This window comes from Pelophylax lessonae (genome assembly GCF_965119305.1).
Source record: "Pelophylax lessonae genome assembly, chromosome: 6".
Lineage (NCBI taxonomy): Eukaryota > Metazoa > Chordata > Amphibia > Anura > Ranidae > Pelophylax > Pelophylax lessonae.
The window spans coordinates 204,925,507-204,947,050 of NC_138773.1; the positions used below are offsets into that span (position 1 = coordinate 204,925,507).

The 21,544-nt window shown below is 40.0% G+C and overlaps 1 protein-coding gene across 3 annotated transcripts in view; it reads left to right on the top strand.

Moving 5' to 3' along the window:
* PIKFYVE (phosphoinositide kinase, FYVE-type zinc finger containing) overlaps positions 1-21,544 on the top strand; it is a 583,956-nt gene that overhangs the window by 342,327 nt on the left and 220,085 nt on the right. For all 3 annotated transcript variants that reach the window (XM_082260055.1, XM_082260056.1, XM_082260057.1), the window contains 2 exons: positions 13,106-13,226; positions 17,689-17,784. In XM_082260055.1, the coding sequence (XP_082116181.1) occupies positions 13,106-13,226; positions 17,689-17,784 (217 nt within the window). The remainder of the gene's footprint in view (positions 1-13,105; positions 13,227-17,688; positions 17,785-21,544) is intronic.

The window sequence follows — 21,544 nt, forward strand, 5'->3', positions numbered from 1 at the left end:
AGACACTTCGCTCCGGTCCGTAACGTCACTTCCGTTATGCTGGCGGCTCCTCCTATGCGTCACGTCACGTGACTTCCTCAGGGAGTGGCCTAATAGTGGATGTGACGTTAATTTATATTTGTTGGGCCGGAAGTGTCGGCTCGGCCATTTTGTTGGAGGCTTATGCTCGCAATAGCGGCGGATGTAAACAATCCATCACTTTGCTTCTTATTGCCGAATTTCTCTATACGAATAATTGCTTCTTTATATAAATCCCGGAAGTGAGGTTATGGGCTTAAACTTTACAGTACCTTTTTACATAATCCACATAAATACATGAAAATACATAAATAAATAACTATCTGCAGTCGTGTTGTTCACTGATTATTTAATATTCATTATTCTATGCTTCCCTACAAGAGATATTTGCTTGAAAGAGAGAAACTGACCATCATCTGAATTCTAATGGATCTTCCTATTAAATTGATTTATAGCTTTAATTATTGATTTTTCAATCGGAGTGGGGGAATTTTATTCTTATTTTGTCACAAAAATTCAGATAAAATTATATTTAAAACTTTAAAATCTTTAAAATTGCTTAAAAATGCTTCTGTGTTATTTTGCTTATTCGAAGTTCAGTTTTGTATAAGTAAAAAATTCTATTAAAAATCACTAAGAAAGCAGTTTAAATCAAACTCTACATTAAGACCATTCGGCGTAAAGGAATCCATTTTAAAAATCCATTCGGATTCCAATCTGCTTAAGGTGCGGACTTTGACTCCCCCTCCAATGTTTCTTATAGGGTGTGATACCCCAAAAAATCATTTTTGAGGGGTCTTTTTGATGGTACTTAGCAAAATGCCTAGATACAGTGTGCTTGTCACTTCCTTTTATTATGTTTTGGACATGCTCTTTTATGCGAATTCTTAAAAGGCGTTTTGTTCTCCCTATGTATTGCAGTCCGCAACTACACTGTAGGGCGTACACTGCTCCCTCTGTATTGCAGCAGATGAAATCTCTGACTTTATATTTTGTACCATTACTAGTAGAAGAGAATTCTAATATTTTTTGTTTTGGATATTTTGTCTTTGTGCACGCAAAACATCTTTTGCAGGGAAAAAAACCTTTCCCAGTAAAAAATGAAAAAGGTTTCTTTGGGGGGTCGATGACGGTTTTCACTATTTTATTCTTTAGTGTTGGTGCCTTTTTATAGATAAATCTTGGCTTTTCGGGTATGTTGTTTTTCAGATGTTTATCTATTTTTAAAATATACCAATGTTTCTTTATAATTTTTTCCACTGCTTTATATTGCATATTATAATTCAGTATGATTGGAGCATTCTCTGTATAGGTGTTTTTCTTTTGTTTCTTCTCTAATAGTTCTTTTCTTTGTGTATTTTGTACTTCCATTATTTTATTTTTCATAAAGTCTTGTTCATATCCCTTATCCATAAATCTTTGAGTCAGGATCTTGGCTTGTTCTTCAAAATCTTTGTCTTTTGTGCAATTCCGCTTAAGTCTCAATAGCTGTCCCTTTGGGATGTTCCATAGCCAGTTTTTGTGGTGACAGCTAGATATGGGTAGATAACTATTACGATCTACCTCCCTTGAAGTGGGTCTTCGTCGATATTTTTCCATTTTTTTGAGAGATAAGAAGGTCTAGATATGTGATTTCTTCCTCGCTAATATTCCACGTGAGCTTGATGTTTTTATTATTCTTATTTAGTCCTTCAAGAGTATTTTTTGGTCCCTTCCAGAAGATTAATCCATCGTCTATAAATCTATTATATAGGATGAGCTCTGATGGTTTATTCTGATAGATAGCTTCCTCTTCCCACTGGGCCATGAAGATGTTTGCTATACTCGGCGCAAACTTCGCGCCCATTGCGACTCCAGTTTTTTGGTGGTAATATGTGTTGTTATACCAAAAATGTTTTTTTTTCAAGCAAAAATCCAAGCATCCAAAAATTTGGCTGCCCAGAAATAGACCTATTTGCCAGCCTACAAAACAGAAAGGTAAGGAGTTTCTTTTCCCTTTCGCGGGAAAAAGGGATGTTGGGCCTGGATGCTCTGACCCAGATATGGCAGTTCGAGTTAGCCTATACCTTTCCCCCTCTTACCCTTATACCTCGAGTTTTACAGAAGCTCAGTCATTCCCCGGGCCTCCGTCACCTCCTGATTGTGCCATGGTGGCCAAGGAGGGCAGGGTTTACGACCCTGAAAGGTTTATTGGTGGCACCCCCTTGGAAGCTTCTGAACCTCTTAGACCTGCTATTGCAGGGACCAGTTTTGCACCCCAGGCCGGAGTTCTTCCAGTTGACGGCCTGGTTAGTGAGCGCCAGATCCGTAGATTAAAGGGCTGCTTAGAGTGATAGACCCACTCCTCCTGAGCAGGAAACCAAGAACGAGGAAAATATACTTAAGTTTGGAAAACACTTTGTACTTGACGTTGGCAGAAGCAAATTGATTCCCCATAATCTTGGATTTTTTGCAAGATTGGGTAGAAAACGGTGTGGTAGTTAACACCCTTCGGGTACAAATAGCAGCTCTCTGTTTTTCTAGATGCAGGACTTGCAAAAGAACCTTTAGTTAAAAGATTTTTGATAGCCAGTGATAGAGCTACCCCTGTCACTAGAGACAGGTTCCCTCCTTGAGACCTGACAAGGGTTCTAGAGGTGTTATCTAGAAGCCATTTTGAACCAATAGAAGAGGTTCCCTTTGTTTTTGTCCCTAAAACTAGTCTTTCTCTTAGCTGTCACGACAGCCAGAGGGGTAGGGGACTTACAAGGTCTTTCAATTAAAGAACCATTTATGTTGATCTTCCCAGATAGGATTATCCTCAGGCCAGATCTGCTATATCTGCTCAAGGTAGCATCTTCCTTTCACAGGAAGCAGGAAATAATTTTACCATCCTTTTGTGATAATCCTAGAAATGAAAAAGAAATTAAATTTAGTTGTTTAGATGTGAGAAGATGCCTCCTGACTTATTTACAGAGGACCAGGGAGTTTAGGAGATCTAATCACCTTTTGATCCTCTACTCTGGACCAAGAAAAGGACTGCAAGCGTCAAAACCTTCAGTCTCTAGATGGATCAGGGAAGCCATTACCATGTCTTATGAGGTTACAGGTGTTTCTGCGCCATCAAAGCACACTTAACCAGAGCACTGGCAACCTCCTGGGCCGAAAAAGCGGGAGCTTCCTAGGAAGAGATTCACGGTGCAGCCACCTTGTTCAGCCATGACACTTTTCTAAAGCACTACCGAGTGGAAGTACTGTCTCAGCAAGACCTAGCCTTTGGCCAAAAGGTACTACAGGTGGTGGTCCCTAAGGTAGGCCTGTGGTTACTTTATTATCCTCTCATGTGTTGTCGTCCTGGAAGGTTCGTAGAAACACCGTTACCGGTAAGTCTAACGGACGTTTTTTTCCTGTGGTGACGATTTCTTTTCTACATTTATCATTTTATCAATGGATCTTGTTGAGAGAAATATTAAATGGGCACTGGTACCTTTTTTAAAGGGCAATATGGAGTACAGATGTAAAAGCATTGATTTGTAAAGGAGTTGTAATAGCAGCAATTTCTAGCAGTCTCATGAATCAAGTTCTCAGTCTCCAACAACTGCTATAGTATACAATCTCTTATAATTCTGTCTAGAGCCACACTTTCTGAATATTATGTGCAGCCCTTTTAGTGAAATCAGAAGACAAGAAAGAGAGCTCAGTATTATTACTATTATTATTATTAATATACAGGATTTATATAGCGCCAACAGTTTGCGCAGCGCTTTATGTGTTTGTCCTAAGGGACTGCCTGCCACACCCCTGTCAATATGAAACACGAAAGAAGGGAACCCCCAATTTGACTTTTAAGGCAGAAAAGAAAGTATGTGGGTGTTTAAAATTTATTTCACATATAAAAATTGTCAAAAATACAAGACACAATGATAAAAACCATTGACCATTTGTGCATGTACACATGTACCATAGGTACAGTCAGGGGAGCCAGAGGGGTCAGAGGATGTGAATATCCAACCCCAAACAAGGTTCACACTGACTCATTCAATCCAACCTTTTTCGTAACATAGAAAATTCCTTCTTCAAGGGAAAATTGGGAACACGGTACTTGGGTCTAGGGATACAAAATGTGTGTATATCAATACATATACGTAATACAGACCATATCATAATAAACAAAGTCCTTATCAAACATCATGGCATATAAGCTGCTGTATACTCGCACTGATACAATTAGGTCAAAAAAATGCACTTTTGCTCCAAGATGAATGCCTCACTGTAAAGCACATATATGGTGTATGGCCCCGGAGAGGAAGGCCGTATGTTTAAACACCAAACAGTGCTAAAAATTTGAGAGAGCAAAAATATATGCTCAAGAGGTTTTTCCACGATGTACACCCACAAGGATCAGCAAAGATTGGAACCCATCCTAACAAAACTGTATTATGGTAATATCTATAAAAGGTAAGTTTATAACATAGAATATGAATGAAAAGCTCCAGATGGTGCCCAGCATGTAATGCTGAATCAGTTTTGAGCTATCAACATGGAATATAAGAAAGTATAACCTCAATGTGTACTTACAAATGCCCCATTGTTAGCTGTTCACAGCCATGTCCGAAGTGAAGTCTGCAAGAGAAACAAGGAGCCCTATCATGTGCAAACAAGCCTGAAATGTGGCAAAAGGACGGCCAGGTCTTCATAGATTTGCAGTGGTCTGATACTCCTTCCATTTCAATATTATCACTTGCACAATGCTCCTTGGGATGTTTAAAGCTTGGGAAATCTTTTTGTATCCAAATCCGGCTTTAAACCTCTCCACAACAGTATCTCGGACCTGCCTGGTGTGTTCCTTGTTCTTCATGATGCTCTCTGCGCTTTAAACGGACCTCTGAGGCTATCACAGTGCAGGTGCATTTATACGGAGACTTGATTACACACAGGTGGATTCTATTTATCATCATTAGTCATTTAGGTCAACATTGGATCACTCAGAGATCCTCACTGAACTTCTGGAGAGAGTTTGCTGCACTGAAAGTAAAGGGGCTAAATAATTTTGCACGCCCAATTTTTCAGTTTTTTTATTTGTTAAAGTTTGAAATATCCAATAAATTTCATTCCACTTCATGATTGTGTCCCACTTGTTGTTGATTCTTCACAAAAAATTACAGTTTGATATCTTTGTTTGAAGCCTGAAATGTGGCAAAAGGTCGAAAAGTTCAAGGGGGCCGAATACTTTCGCAAGGCACTGTACCTGTATTCATATGCGCTAGGTAATTGGAATATCATTACTGTACTATAATTTAGCAAAATAGATTTTCTAACCTGTATATCCATCGTTCCATATGTGTGCCTTTTTGTAGCATATCTTCAGATCTAAAAGATTTTCATTACATGCTCTCTGCCCCCCGGCAGGCGTATTCCCTGATATGTGTGGTTTCTCATCTCCGGTTGGGTACTTTGGCCGCATTGCGTGGGACCGCTGCTGCTAGACGGTGCGGCCCGCATGCGCATTCAATGACCCACTTCAGGGGTCGTGTCGGCGGCCCGATGACGACGGACGCAGCAGCGATGGACGCTGCCGAGACGGGGGATCACTCAGGAGGCCCGGTCATGATGAAACATTAGGTAAAAGTGCACGGTCTGATATGACCGACACCAGTAGTTCAATCACTACACACCAGGTTCCCACCTTCAATTTAGGTAGTAAAGGGATGACTTGGATATTAACACACAATTGGATACAAGTGTGCCTCGTCTTCTTATCCTCCCCCTCCATGTGTGTACTGTATATACATGTGTTTGCACATGATAGGGCTCCTTGTTCCTCTTGCAGGCTTCACATCGGACATGGCTGTGAACAGCTCACAATGGGGCATTTGTAAGTACAAGGCATACTTTCTTATATTCCATGTTGATAGCGCTAAACGGATTCAGCATTACATGCTGGGTCCCATCTGGAGCTTTTTATTCATATTCTATTTTATATACTTATGTTAAAGTGGGTGCGCTTTTCCTAGGAAATTTTTAATTAATTATATTTATATTAGTGATGTTACGATATCCAACAATATCAAATAATGATTAACACATGTGTATAAACAAAGGCATAAACACAAAGTGATTGGAAAAGTCCAAAATGAGAAATCTTCTTTCAAAGTGATAGTTGTGATGAAAATGTGAAGGAATCCAACCAAATAAACAGTGACCGATATCCCTCCACCTGGTGAATTTCCTCCTTACCCGGCGGAAAAAAGGTAGGAGCCTTAAGTGTATCCAATTATTCACCTATATGGAGACCTGGGCATATTCTCAGCGACCCTTCAGAGAGATTGCCAGGTAAATTTAGATTGCTCTCTGCCTACCAGAGAGCAGGGTCCATTGGTAGGGTCTGCCCAGGTCTCCACTTCTATGCAAAAGTAGAATCACCCGCTTCAGATTCCTTCTGATGTGGAATTGCAGCATATTTCAGTAATTTATTTCAACCAATGGAAAAAGTTCGAGCGGAGGATTTATGTATCTTTGCTGGAATAACTGAGAGAGCCGTGCACCTTATTCAGAAAAAGAGGGAATAGCACCATCTTAATACCAGTGCATCACAAGCGTAAGAGGCCATTACCTTTACACATTGGGGTGTTATCACTATATTGAAGGTGGACTGCACACAATAAGCGATTGTGGAATAATTGGATACACTTAAGGCTCTTACCTTTTTTCCGCCGGGTAAGGAGGAAATTCACCAGGTGGAGGGATATCATAGTCACTGTTTTTTTGGTTGGATTCCTTCACATTTTCATCACAACTATCACTTTGAAAGAAGATTTCTCATTTTGGACTTTTCCAATCACTTTGTGTTTATGCCTTTGTTTATACACGTGTTAATCATTATTTGATATTGTTGGATATCGTAACATCACTAATATAAATATAATGTATTAATTATTATAAATTTCCTAGGAAAAGCGCACCCACTTTAACATATACATATTTCACTTTTTCAGTAGCAGCTTTTTCACAAGATCAGCGCACCCCCCTCCCATTCATATTTTATATACTTACCTTTTTATAGATATTGATGTTTGATATGGCTTTTGATTATTATGATATGGTCTGTATTACGTACTGTATATGTATTGATATACACACATTTTCTATCCCTAGACCCATGTACCGTGTTCCCAATTTTCCCTTTAAGAAGGAATTTTCTATGATCCGAAACATGTTGGATTGGTTGCCTGAGTGTGAACCTAGTTGGAGGTTGGATATTCACATCCTCTGACCCCTCTGGCTCCCCTGACTGTACCTATGGTCATGTGTACATGCACAAATGGTCAATGGTTTTTATCATTGTGTCTTGTATTTTTGACAATTTTTATATGTGAAATAAATGCATTCATTTTAAACACTGGACTGCTTAGGACTAGGGTAAAGTAATTTTCTCTGATAAATCCCCTTTCTGATTGTTTGGGGCATGTAGAAAAAAATTTTTTTTCAGAGAAGAAAAGGTGAGCATTACCATCAGTCCTGTGTCATGCCAACAGTAAAGCTTCCATAGACCATTTGTGTGGGATTGCTTCTCAGTCAAGGGAGTGGGCTCACTCACAATTTTTCCTAAGAACATAACCACGACTAAAGAATGGTACTAAAACATCCTCCTAGAGCAACTTCTCCCAAACGTCCAAGAACAGTTTGGTGACGAACAATGCCATTTCATCATTATGGAGCACCTTGCCATAAAGCAAAAGTGATAACGAAGTGGCTTGGGGAACAAAACGTTGACATTTTTGGATCAGAAGGGAAGCAGGAAGCTATGTTGGAGCTAATGTTGGAGTCAACAGCGACAGTAGGTCCGTAACGTCTACAGTTGGGGGGGGGGGGCCTGCAGACAAACCCCATACGAAACAAGAAAAAAATTAAGCTTTAAAAATTCACTATCCACTTCCACAAAACTAAGAGGGTTATATGCAAATGCCAGGAGCCTAGCAAATAAAATGGATGAGTTGGAACTGTTAGTACATGAGGAGGACATAGACCTGGTGGGAATAACTGAAACTTGGTTTGACCCCTCACACGACTGGCTGGCCAATATCCAACGGTATTCTGTATATAGGAAGGAAAAAGAGGGGGAGGGGTATGTATCTATGTCAAGAATAATATAAGGGTGGTAGAGAGGAGTGATATTATGGAAGGGATGAGTACGGAGTTAGAATCTGTGTGGGTAGAACTCCATAGAGAAGAAGTAAAGGGGAGAGTAATTGTGGGGGTTTGTTATAGGCCACCCAACCAAAGGGAGGAGGTAGAGCTGGAATTTAAATCACTGTTGGGTAATGCTGCAAAGCTGGGATCAGTCATCATATTAGGGGACTTCAACTATCCTGACATTGACTGGGAAGAGGGGACTGCACACTCACCAAAGGCCTGTCTCTTCATGGAAACCTTACAGGACAACTACATGTCTCAGTTGGTGGATTCTCCTACTAGAAAAAATGCAGTGTTAGATCTATTTATTGCTAATGACCCAGATCTAATCTGATATAGGAGCCCGGGACAACTTTGGTTCTAGCGATCACAGGATGATCACATTTAGCATAAATCACAATATAGCAAGGCAAGAGGGCAACATAAGAACCCTAAAACTTCAGAAGGGCAAACTTTCCTGAACTTTGATCAATGATAGAGAAAACAAACTGGGACCAAACACTAGGAACACTGAGCACGGAGGAAAAATTAAAATGCTTTATTACAGGGCTCGACAAACCCCGGCACCAGGTCGTATTTGCGACTAGAATTAGCGACCTGGCGCCTGGGGTGCCCTGCAGGAGGTGTCCTGTCCCTTTTGCGCCCCCACCTCCTCCCCGAGTGCACGGACTTCCCCGCCGTCCGAAAATTGAGGCCCTGGCTTTTCAGCCTGCTTCTGTGAGATGAGAGGCTTCAAATGGGGAACTGGCGCCCTCTTGTGGTGGCCGGGAGTAATGACTGTTTCCACTGCCTGTTCTCAATGCATTCCCTTCTCCTTCCCAAGAAGAGATGAGAGGGAAGTTTTTGCAGGCTTCATCTCCCTGTCCAGTTACTTTTGCTTAAAGGTAAGTGCACAGGGAGTATGGTTATTATTCTTAATTTATTTTTTTAATTAAAAAAAAAAATAATAATTTTTTTCTTTTTTTTTTTTCAATTATTATTATTAAAAAAAATCTTTTTTTTTTTCCTCATCGCCATGCCACAGCCGAAGGCCCCTTTCACACGGGCTGTCTGATCAGGTCCGCCTGTCAGTTTTTCAGGCAGACCTGATCGGACCCTTTAGTCTCCTCTATGGAGCAGTAATCTGCCGCCATCTGATCCTGTCTGCCAAAAACAGACGGATGGTGGTTCTATTTTCTATCCATCCCGACCGTGGATCGGATCAGATGGCATCGCATGGAAAGAGACAGACAGTCTGTTTCCATCCAATTGCGCTATAGAGGAGAGTGGGGTTCTAGTCGTATTTATGTGTAAATTTAATATCCGTTTTATTAAAAAGCTTGGTTGTTTAAAAAAAACAAAAAAAAAACTGTCTCCTAACTTTTTTAGCTGGCTCCTAGATTTCAGGCAAATTTGTCAAGCCCTGCTTTAGGAACATATATTAAACAAAAGCATCTCACAGTGCATCCCTATGGGAAATACATTTAGAAGAGCCAAAGCCAAGCCAGGTGGCTAAACCGTTATTTTAACAAAACTTATTAGGGAAAAAAAATGGCCTTCAAGAAATATACATCAGAGGGTACATTATCGGCTTTCCAGCATTACAAGAAATGTAAATACGGACTCAGAATGGCTAATATCAACTTCGAGAGACAAATAGCAGAGGATAGAAAAAAGAACCCTAAGAAATTCTTTGAATATATTAATAGCAAAAGAATGCAGACAGAGCATATTGCACACAAAAGGAACGATGAAGGGAAGATGGCTACAGACCAGTGGCGGCTGGTGCTCAAAATTTTTGGGGGGGCGCAAACAGAAAAATGCAATAGGCATTGCTTTGCAGCAAAAAACGCTGTAAAAAATTGTGTGACTTTGAGTTCACAAAAGTGTGAAAGGGGCCTTCAGTAATTAAGGTATAGTGTGCCCCCTTCAATGCAGAGTGACCAGCGTGCCGTGTCCCTTTCAATGCAGAGTGACCAGCGTGCCGTGTCCCTTTCAATGCAGAGCGACCAGCGTGCCGTGTCCCTTTCAATGCAGAGAGACCAGCGTGCCGTGTCCCTTTCAATGCAGACAGACCAGCGTGCCGTGTCCCTTTCAATGCAGACAGACCAGTGTGCAGTGCCCCCTTCAATGCAGACAGACCAGTGCACTTACTTGCAGCGGCGGCATATCCTCGCGTCCTCCCGCAGCTTCCTCCTCGGCCAATGGCATGGTTTTTGCCTTTCGGCCAAACAGGAAGTGGGTCTTGGACCCGCTTCCTGATTGGCCAGGAGGAGGATCCGTGTGACAATAGCGAATTTTCATGTTGCGCCCCCAATGCACCAGCCACCACTGTTACAGGCGACACAGAGAAGACAACCATGCTAAATGCTTTCTTCTCCTCAGTCTTTGCACAGGAAAAGGAGGGGTACACTGACCATGACTGTTTGGTTAGCAGTACTTCACTGGACTTGCCATTATGGCTAACAGAGGGTGAAATCGGGGAAAGGCTGGATAATGGGGATGTTTTCCAGAGATAAAACTATAATCCTACCACTTAATAAAACATTGGTCCGACCACATCTGGAGTATTCTGTCCAGTTTTGGTCGCCAGTCCTCAGTAGGGATGTGTTGGAGCTGGAAAGAATCCAGAGAAGGACAACTAAACTGATTAGGGGATTTATAATATACCTCAACAGTGATATCAACATAGAAAAAAAAAATGCATGAGGACACGAGGCCATACAATGCAATTAGAGAGGAGAAGCACTTTAATCTCAGGCTATGCAGTAGCCTGAGGTTAAAACACTAAGGGCTACTAGACTGGAGTTCTCTACCACAAATGATGTTACTGGGGGGAGTATAGCTACTTTTAAAAGACTCTTGGATGTACACCTCAAAGATTAAAACATTCAGGGGTATGGGAGGTGCCACATGCACCTACACAGGTTGAACTGGATGGACTATTGTCTTTATTCAACCTCACCTACTATGTTAATTTTGAGTCCATGGCCAGGAAACTCTCTCCAGACCTTAGGAGGTCCCATTGAGAATTTATGGTCAATCCTCAAGAGGTAAGTGAACAAAACAAAAAAAAACCCACAAATTCTGACAAACTCCAAGCATTGATTATGCAAGAATGGGCTGCCATCAGTCAGGATGAGGCCCAGAAGTTGATTGACAGCATGCCAGGGCAAATTGCAGAGGTTTTGGAAAAAGAAGGGTCAACACTGCAAATATTGACTCTGTGCATAAACTTCATGTAATTGTCAATAAAAGCCTTTTGACACGAATGCTTGTAATTGTACTTTAGTATACCATAGTAACATCTGACAAAAAGATCTCAAAACACGGAAGCAACAGACTTTGTGAAAATTATTATTTGTGCCATTCTCAAAACTTTTGGCCACCGGTGTACATCAGTGTACATCTTGGAGGCTGAGAGCTCTGATTGGTGCCTGCATTTTCAGTATAACTGAGTTATCGGTTCCCAAAATACAGCTAGGAGCTCTAACCACATTAAAAATCAAATACATGTACCTACCTATCATGGACACAATAATGTATTGAGATTTAATTTAGTACAGGCAAAGGCTAGAATAAAAATGTATTTTTAAAGAAATACATGCTGCTGCTTTCACAGGCATCAAGTCTTTTGGAATTTCTCAAACTATTATTAGGGAATATGGGCATCTTGAATCCCCAGTGTGGAATATATTCTTGTCTTTGTTGTAGATGCTGAAAGAAGGTTCAGTCTTAATAGATAATACAATGCCTGAAGACACCTTGCAGCACAGATTTGTCAGCAACTGATGTAATGATGTAACTCTGAGGAAAAATAGTTTTAAGATTAACCAGTGTAATTATATCTTCTGTCAAGATCCATGCATATGAATCCATCAGTTTATTTTGCTAGGAAATGACAACAGCACTTCTATATAATCATTGTTAATGAATTAAAAAATAGGAACATAATTTAAAAAAAATTCTCTATGGATGGTATGCTCAGCAATTTAGGTCACTCTGTACCAGTGGCAGCTTTTCGATTTAGCTGCATGCTATCCATTGAGGAATTCTGTATTGTTTGCATCTAAATTGTTAATCTGAAAGTGCATCATTTCATCATAACAAAAGGGGAAATAACAGCCACACAAATAGGTCCTTGCCTATAGCAGTTGATAGGATTGAAGTTCCTAAATATTATTAGTCCTGTAAACAATAGGAAGAGGTTGGTAGCTTGTAAAGGCCAGTTGTGATAGAGATTAGTAAAAAAAATTACTGCTGCTTTAATCTGCTGATTAGACCCATTCACCTCCAAAGAATGCTATTTTTGGTGTTTTAAAGGGAGTGTTTTCTAATCCAGTGATCAGACTGTCATTTTAAATTTCTGTTGATGCATATGGTTTTAGTATCTCATTGTTTATTTGTTACAGGTACTTATACAGCGCCAACAATTTATGCAGCACTTTACAGATATTTATGTGTATTTTCACATTGTGCCCTAAAGGGTCTTACGGTCTAAGGTCCCTAACGTACATTATTACATACATGTACTAAGGCCAATTTGGACAGGAGCCAATTAACCTACCAGCATGTCTTTAGAGTGTGGGAGGAAAACCGAGTACCCGGAGAAAACCCACACAGGTAGAACATGCAAACGTCAGGCAGGTAGTGCCTTGGCTGGGATTTAACAAGGACCCCAGTGTTGCCAGGGGGAAATGCTAACAACTTAGCCACTGTGCTTTCATTGCAGTATATTCATAACTGTTTGCAGATGAGATCCACCCAGCTTTCACCCGAGATTCACCCAGCTTTCACCCAAGATTCACATTTTTAAAACTAGCTTCAACTGGACAAATGTCTACATCGTGGATGAAAGTTCTATGAATCTTGTGTGGAAACATTTTATAAATGGAAACCTTCCATTTACAAAATTTGTCTTTTTTTATATTTGTAGATGTGTTTGATGGGCATTTGTTGGGATCAACCGACAGTCAAGTGAAAGAGAAATCCACAATGAAAGCAATTTTTGCTAATCTGCTTCCTGGAAACAATTACAACCCGATTCCACTGCCATTGTAAGTGTTTTCTGATACCTGCTGGGAAATGAAAGGGTGCAAAGGAAATTGGTTATTTAGCCAGGTGCACACCAAAATGACTATAATTTGTAGAATTTACAATAGGGACATCTGTATGCTTAGGTATATGTAAAGTACTTGTATAGCACACATACAGTGTTTAAAACTAGCATCTGTACCTCACATTGGTATTAGGAATAGTCTTGTTGCAGATGTGTAAAGATTTTTATTTAGACATAAACTGCTGTCTGTGCAGTTACATAGTTAGGTTAAAAAAAAGACACAAATCTATCTGGCTCAACCAATAAAAAAGAGTAAAGAAAACCCAACCATACAAACCCATATACACAAGCCTATACCCGCAGTTGATCCAGAGGAAGGTGAAAAACCCCAGCAAAGCATGATCCTATTTGCTATAGCAGGGGAAAAAATTTCTTCCTGATCCCCTGAGAGGCAATGTATATTCCCTGGATCAACTTTACCTATAAATATTAGTACCCATTTATATTATTTACCTAGGAAAGATTTCAGGCCTTTTTTAAAGCAATCTAGGGAGCTGGCCAGAACCACCTCCTGGAGGGAGTCTATTCCACATTTTCACAGCTCTTACGGTAAAGAAACCTTTCCGTATTTGGAGACAAAATCTCTTTTCCTCTAGACTTAGAGTGCCCCCTTGTTGTCTGTGTTGACCTTAAAGTGAATTACTCAACACCAAGTTCACTATATGGACCCCTTATGTATTTATACATATTGATCATATCCCCCCCTTAATCCCCTCTTCTCAAGAGAGAATAAATTCAGTTCCTCTAAAGGTTTTATTTTTTTTTTTTTATTATATATCTTCCATATAGAAGAGCTAAGAATTTGCCTTTATCCCTGACTTCTTGTAAAAAGCTAGAACCCTCTCTTGTTTGGGATTATAATGGCAATTATGTAGTTAATTGATTTTTTAAAATTGAAACCAAGATAATATATTCTTAACCACTTCAATACTGGGTGATTTCTGGCACTCAGTTACTACCTGTAAAAATCATAATTTTTTTGCTAGAAAATTACTCGAAACCCCCAAACATTATATATTATTTTTTAGCAGAGACCCTAGGGAATAAAATGACAGTCATTGCAACTTTTTACGTCACACGGTATTTGCACAGAAATTTTTCAAACTCGTTTTAAAAAAAAAACAAAACACTAAAGTTAGCCCAATTTTTTGTATAATTTGAAAGATGTTACGCCAAGTAAATAGATACCTAACATCACTCTTTAAAATTGCGCACACTCGTGGAATGATGTCAAACTTCGGTACTTAAAAATCTCTATAGGCGACACTTAAAAATGTTTTACAGGTTACCAGTTTAGAGTTACAGTGGAGGTCTTGGGCTAGAATTGTTGCTCTCGCTCTAACGTTTGCGGTGATACCTCACATGTATGGATTGAACGTTGTTTACATATGTGGCCGCAAGGTACACATGCATTCGCTTCTGCGTGCAAGCTAACAGGGACAGGGGGCACTTTAAATTTTTTATTTTTACATTTCCATTTAATTTTTATTTTTTTGATCATGTAAACATCCCTTGTAATAGGATCAGTGAATGACAGGTCCTCTTTATAGGGAGATTTGAGGTCAATAAGACCTCAGATCTCGCCTACAGGCTAGAAAGCCTGAAAAAAAAAAAAAAAAAAAAAAAACGATCTCAGCTGAATGCAGAGATCTCGGCTGTATTGAAACTGCCGAGCGTGACGTCATCACATCGCACCCGGGCCTCAGAGTCATAGAGACTGCCGGGACCATCTGGTCCTTGTAGTCTCTATGGTACACTTCCTCCCAGCAGCCAATTCTTTCTCCGGCTTTCTGATTGTACAGACGAGCCGGTAGAAGCAGCGGAGGGAGGGGGGGGTGGGATGTCCCATCCCGCCACCTGTAAGAACGATCAAGCGGTGGTTCAGCCGCTATGATTGTTATTATGGTGTAGGGAATTGTTGGAAAAAAATATCTGAATGATGCCTGCACCTGCAGGCATCATTCAGATATCCCCACTTAAACCCCACAGCGTCATATGATTTCCAACCAGGGGAAGTGTTAAAAATTTTTACACATTTAATTTTACAAAAATACAATAAAATCTTCCAATTTGAAAATTTCAAGAAAAGTTACATCAAATCAAACCATTATTGTATGGGATACATAAATAGTGGTCTGCGGTGCATATGAAGTTGTGGCCAGTGGTAATTTTTCCTATGCGTTTCGAGAATGTATATAGTATATTTCTTCATCGGGGATAAAAATACCACTCTGCAGCCCCCTCTTCTGGCAGACAGTCCATCCATAGCAAAAGGATCAATACAAGAGCCTTGGTGCAAAAAACCCCTTCAAGGAAAGCCTCTTCTTATTGGATCATTATCTCTCTTGTTATATGAAGAAAGTGAGAGTCTTTGACAAGACATTCTTTTGGAGAATGATCAATCCGATTTATTCAAAGATTAGTGGTGGCCTACCTAATACCCTATTAGAACCAATTTCCCCTCCCAATGGGATAACTTGGGGGATTTGTGTCTCTTAAAGGGGTGATCTGCTTGTGGGGGATGTAAAAACAGTTTTTACATCCTCCACAAGCAGATCACCCCTTTCACCTCTCTGCTGTTGGGGAGGGGGGGGGGTGTGGAAGCTGGAAATTGGCAGCTACATTAAGAGACACAAATCCCCCAAGTTATCCCACTGAGAGGTGAAATTGGTTCTAATAGGAGATTAGGTAGACCACCACTCATCTTTGAATGAGAGAAGTGAATAGGCGAACTTGTAAGGGAATAGTGTCCCTATGACCTGGACAATTATGATACTAAATAGCACCTCCAAGGGGTTTCTCTGGAGGATAATTGGTTGTTGTATACATGTGGTAATTGCCACTAATATACACTAATGTAGACCTAAATCTAATGGTTTAACCAGGAAGAACGAGCAACAGAGTGTGAGAAATTACAGTCGGGCATTAGCCAGAGATCAAGAGACGTGAGACAGAATAGTGTGATACCCCCAGCACAGTACTCCCTAGAGCAGTGTTTCTCAACTCCGGTCCTCAGGGCACACTAACAGGCCAGGTTTGCAAGAAAACTGAAATACATCAAATGTGATATAATTTGCTGCTCAGTGGTTGCAGTATTCTAGTCTGCATCTCCCCAAGGTAATACTTAAAATCTGGCCTGTTAGTGGGCCCTGAGGACCGGAGTTGAGAAACACTGCCCTAGAGGGATGAAAAAACAGCCAATAGAACAAGGGTGCAGTAAGTTATGGTAACACATGTCCTAAATATGCACAGCAGGAGCAAGTGATATGCAGGAGTGATAAGTTCATGATGGCCTTCCCACAACTGGACTTAGTGGTTAAAAAATAACAAACTGCTTAATATAAATAGCGTGAAAGTATTGGTGAAGTCAGTCTCTACCAGAGTGATAAGTTGTAGTCCAGCATGTGCAAGCCATGATCCATGTCTAATGTGGATGACCCAACAAAGAAGGGAGCAAGCAGAAAGTGTCCTGTCCAAAAGTGTAAAAGCTGTACTAAATAGTCACCTGCAGGTTGGTTATCATGCACCAATCATTTTACCAGTGTTGTGCCACTTGCCTGATTTAAAGTCCCAACCATCCTCATTATTATATTTCTGATTTGGGTATGGAGGCACATGACCCTGCGGTGTTATGGCTTCATATAAGTCCCAAAAAACCCTTCCTTTTAGTTAATTGAAAAATATCTGACCTCATCTCAGATCTTAAAGATCTGTAAAAGCCTTGTTCACAATAGTTGGATTAGTTTGTGGTTTAAATTGGATAAATGTCTCTTTACACCAGTGGTTCTCAACCAGGTTTCTGTGGAACTCAAGGGTTCCTCCAGAGGCTGCTAGAGGTTCCTTGAGCAATGAGCATATTCTGCCTCTCAGATAAGTTCCCACTGGAACCATTGATCTTTTTAGCTATCTGGTTGAAGATAATTGTTCCCAATGCCTACAAATGTAAGGAGCATTCATTCAACTGACCATCATACTAATGTATCAGGAGTTGTAAATATAGTCATTTTTAGCAGGGATTCCCTGAGACCTGAAAATTGTTTCAAGGGTTCCTCTGTGTTGAAAAGGTTGAGATAGGCTGCCTTACACAGTCGCATTAATTGTGTTCAGTTCCCCTCTGCCAACCTTGCTCTTAAAACCTACTCTTTCAAGGTGGTATTTGACAATGGCTTTAATGATGGAGTTTAATATTATGTTTGGCTGTTAAACCTTTAGCAGTTTTACTGCCCTTTAATTTAGTGCTAAGTGTACATGAAATGCATTAGATTAGGGTTATTATTTTCTTTCAGAATTTATGCCATAAAAATGCCTGTAACTTGTTTAATTTACTCAGTTCTGCACCTTCAGAAGATTAATGAGCTGATAAATTATGGTTTACTCTGCCCTTTCTTGCTTTGCTGCAGCGATCCAGATAAGCACTATTTAATGTACGAGCATGAGCGAGTTCCTATTGCCGTGTGTGAGAAGGAGCCAAGTTCCATCATAGCCTTTGCTCTCAGGTATGCTACAATCATTGATTTACTTAGCAATTAAAAATGATCTTAAATAATCAACACTGCGTGTAGCGATGTAATTATGGCTGATTAATATTCCCCTGTCATTGTGTTCCTACCTAACTGATGCATAGATGGGTAGTCCATTTAAATGTAAAATCTGTATTAAATAGTTTAGTCTGTAATTTCCTCTTCTGATTTCACAAGGGCAGAATACTGTGTGTGTGTGTGTGTGTGTGTGTGTGTGTGTGTGTGTATATGTATATGTATGTATGTGTATATATATATATATATATATATATATATATATATATGTGTGTGTATATGTGTATATATATATATATATATATATATATATATATATATATTATACGTGTGTTTGTGTGTGTATATATATGTGTGTGTGTGTGTATGTGTGTATATATATATATATACACACACACACACCATATATCAGAAAAGTGAGTACAACCCTCACATTTTTTTAAATATTTAATATTTTCATGTGACAATACTGAAGAAATAACTTTTTGTCACAATTTAACCACTTCAGCCCCCCGGAAGGTTTTACCCTCTTAATGACCAGGCCATTTTTTGTGATTTGGCACTGCTTTACTAACGAAAAATTGCGCAGTCGTGCGAAGCTGTACCCAAATACAATTGATGTCCTTTTTTTCCCACAAATAGAGCTTTCTTTTGGTGGTATCTGATCACCTCTGCGGTTTTTAGATTTTACGCTATAAGCAAAAAAAACCGACAAAAAACTCAATCTTTTTTACTTTCTGCTATAAAACATTCTCAATGAAAATTTTTTGAAAATCACATTTTTTTATCAGTTTAGGCCAATTTGTATTCTGCTAAATATTTTTGGTAAAAAAAAATCCCAAAATAGCGTATTTTAATTGGTTTGCGCAAAAGTGATAGTGTTTTCAAAATATGGGATAGATTTTTGGACTTTTTTTTTGTTTTTGTTTTGTTTTTATTAGTGATTTTCGCGAGACTAGAGTCCACCTGTTGTAAATTCAGTTGATTGGACATGATTTGGAAAGGTGCACGCCTGTCTATATAAGATCCCACAGTTAACAGTACATGTCAGAGCACAAACGAAGCCATGAAATCCAAGGAATTGTCTGTAGACCTCCGATCTGGGGAAGAGTACAGAAAAATGTCTGCAGCATTGAAGGTCCCAATGAGCACATTGGCCTCCAACATCTTTAAATGGGAGAAGTCTGAAACCATCAGGACTCTTCCTAGAGCGAGTTGCCCAGCCAAACTGAGTGATCAAGGGAGAAGGGCCCTAGATAGGGAGGTGACCAAGAACCCAATGGTCACTCCGACAGTGCTCCAGTGTTACTCTGTAGAGAGAGGAGCACCTTCCAGAAGAACAACCATCTCTACAGCACTCCACCAATAGGGCCTGTATGGTAGCGTGGTGAAACGCAAGCCATCCTCAGTAAACGGCACATGACCGCCCGCCTGGCGTTTGCTAAACGGCACCTGAAGGACTCTCAGACCATTAGAAAAAAATTCTCTGGTCGGATGAAACAAAGATTGAACGGTTTGTCCTGAAAGGCAAGTGTAATGTCTGTAGAAAATCAGGTTATCACCTAGCCAATACCATCCCAACAGTAAAGCATGGTGGTGGCAGCATCATGCTGTGGGGATATTTTTCAGCATCAGGAACTGTGAGACTACTCAGGATTGAGCAAAAGATGAATGCAGCAATGTACAGAGACATATTTAATGAAAACCTGCTCCATAGCTCTCTGAACTTAAGACTGGGGCGAAGGTTGATCTTCCAACAGGACAAAAACCCTAAGCACACAGGCAAGATAACAAAGGAGTGGCTATGGGACAACTCTGTGAATGTCTTTGAGTGGCCCAGCCAGAGCCCAGACTTAAACCCGATTGAACATCTCTGGAGAGATCTGAAAATGGCTGTGCACCGATGCTCTTCATCCAACCTGATGGAGCTTGAGAGGTCCTGCAAGGAAGAATGGGAGAAACTGCCCAAAAATAGGTGTGCCAAGCTTATAACATCAAAAAGACCTGAGGCTGTAGTTGGTGCCAAAGGAGCTTCAACAAAATATTGAGCAAAGGCTGTAAATACTTATGTACATAAAAAAAAAATAATATAGAATTTTATATATAAATATATATTTTTTTTAATTTTGCAAAGATTTCAAACAAACTTCCTTCAAGTTGTCATTCTAGGGTATTGTTTGTAGAATTTTGAGGAAAATTAATGAATTTAATCAGTTTTGGAATAAGGCTGTAGTATACCAAAATATGAAAAAAGTGAAGCGCTGTGAATACTTTCCAGATACAGTGTGTGTGTATGTATGTATGTATGTATGATAAAGGAGTGAAAACATTGCACAAACCACCACAATTGCAAAATAAACACTCACCCTGTGCTCTAATGTACACCGAGATATAATTAACAATACATATATAAGACCTTAAAGGTCTCAGCAGCTGTTATAATCAAAGAAAGTTCGTAACAAAGGTGTAATAGATAATCTCAGGATTACAGATAAATCCACCACACTAACAGCGCTAATAGATAAGACTGCTAGTATCAAGGAAACTCCAATGCGAGAGGAATAATACCCAGCAGAAATTCATACAATCCTCAATCTAGACGGTTTCAGTGAACGACAGTCCAAAATCCCAGGGGAAGGGTGTGAAGGATTAATTATTCATCCACCTTAATTCCACCAATCACCGGTGCTCCCCCCCCCTTTCCTGGAACTCACCAAATCGATGATCAACAAAACTCCCTCAGAGTATGCTCAAATCACCATGTGGACGTATCTGACAGCCGTAAGATCAAGAATCCATATACATCTTGTTATCCTTCATATGTTACTCCGTTCATGATAACATGCAAATGAAGAGTATGGGCACATAGTGTAATTCCGTCCGTCATTTTAATGTTTAAAATCAAACACATACAGCCCCACTCCCCTCAGGATGTCTACTTACAGTAGTTAAAAACAATGAAGGCATTCAAAGGTACATGCATTCTCCATGATCCATCACCCGATCCAACCCGTATTAATAGGAGACCGTAGCGTGGCCAAGCGTGACCCTGATGTCAGGCGACCGCGCACACATGCCCTGACGTTTCGGCACTAAGACTTCCTCTGAGAGCGTGTGTGTGCGGCGCGGTCGACCAATATTTAGCATCCATCCGGCGCAGGCGCACTGGGCACCGTCGCCGTGACTCGGAAGTGAGCTGAAACACGCTCACCCCCGCTGCGTGACGTCACTTCCTGTATCGGACATCCGCCCGGACGCTAACCTCACTAGCATCTACTTCCGGTCCCTCCCACAGGTGTCCCCACAGTATCCAGGCACCGGACAGCCGCGCAGACCACATATACATGGTCTATTCTTACTTTTAACCCTGATGTACCGCATCCATGTATAAATTTGAATGCCCATCACTTTACATGTTAAAAGAGAACACTTGGTCATACATCAAATTCATTAAAAACATCAAATAAACTGATCATAGAAAATGCATCAAATACATTTAGCTGAAAAAAGGAGAATTAGATAAAATACTACCTATAGATATATAAAAATATATAAAAATGCAAGGTTACTTAAAATATATGATCCCACATACACTAAGTGCATACATATAGCAATAGATACTTGCATGTCTCGGGATATATCTCAATCTACATATATATAAAAAATTCTATACCATAAATATAAATATATAATTTTAAAATTCCTAGAAAACTCTAAAGTC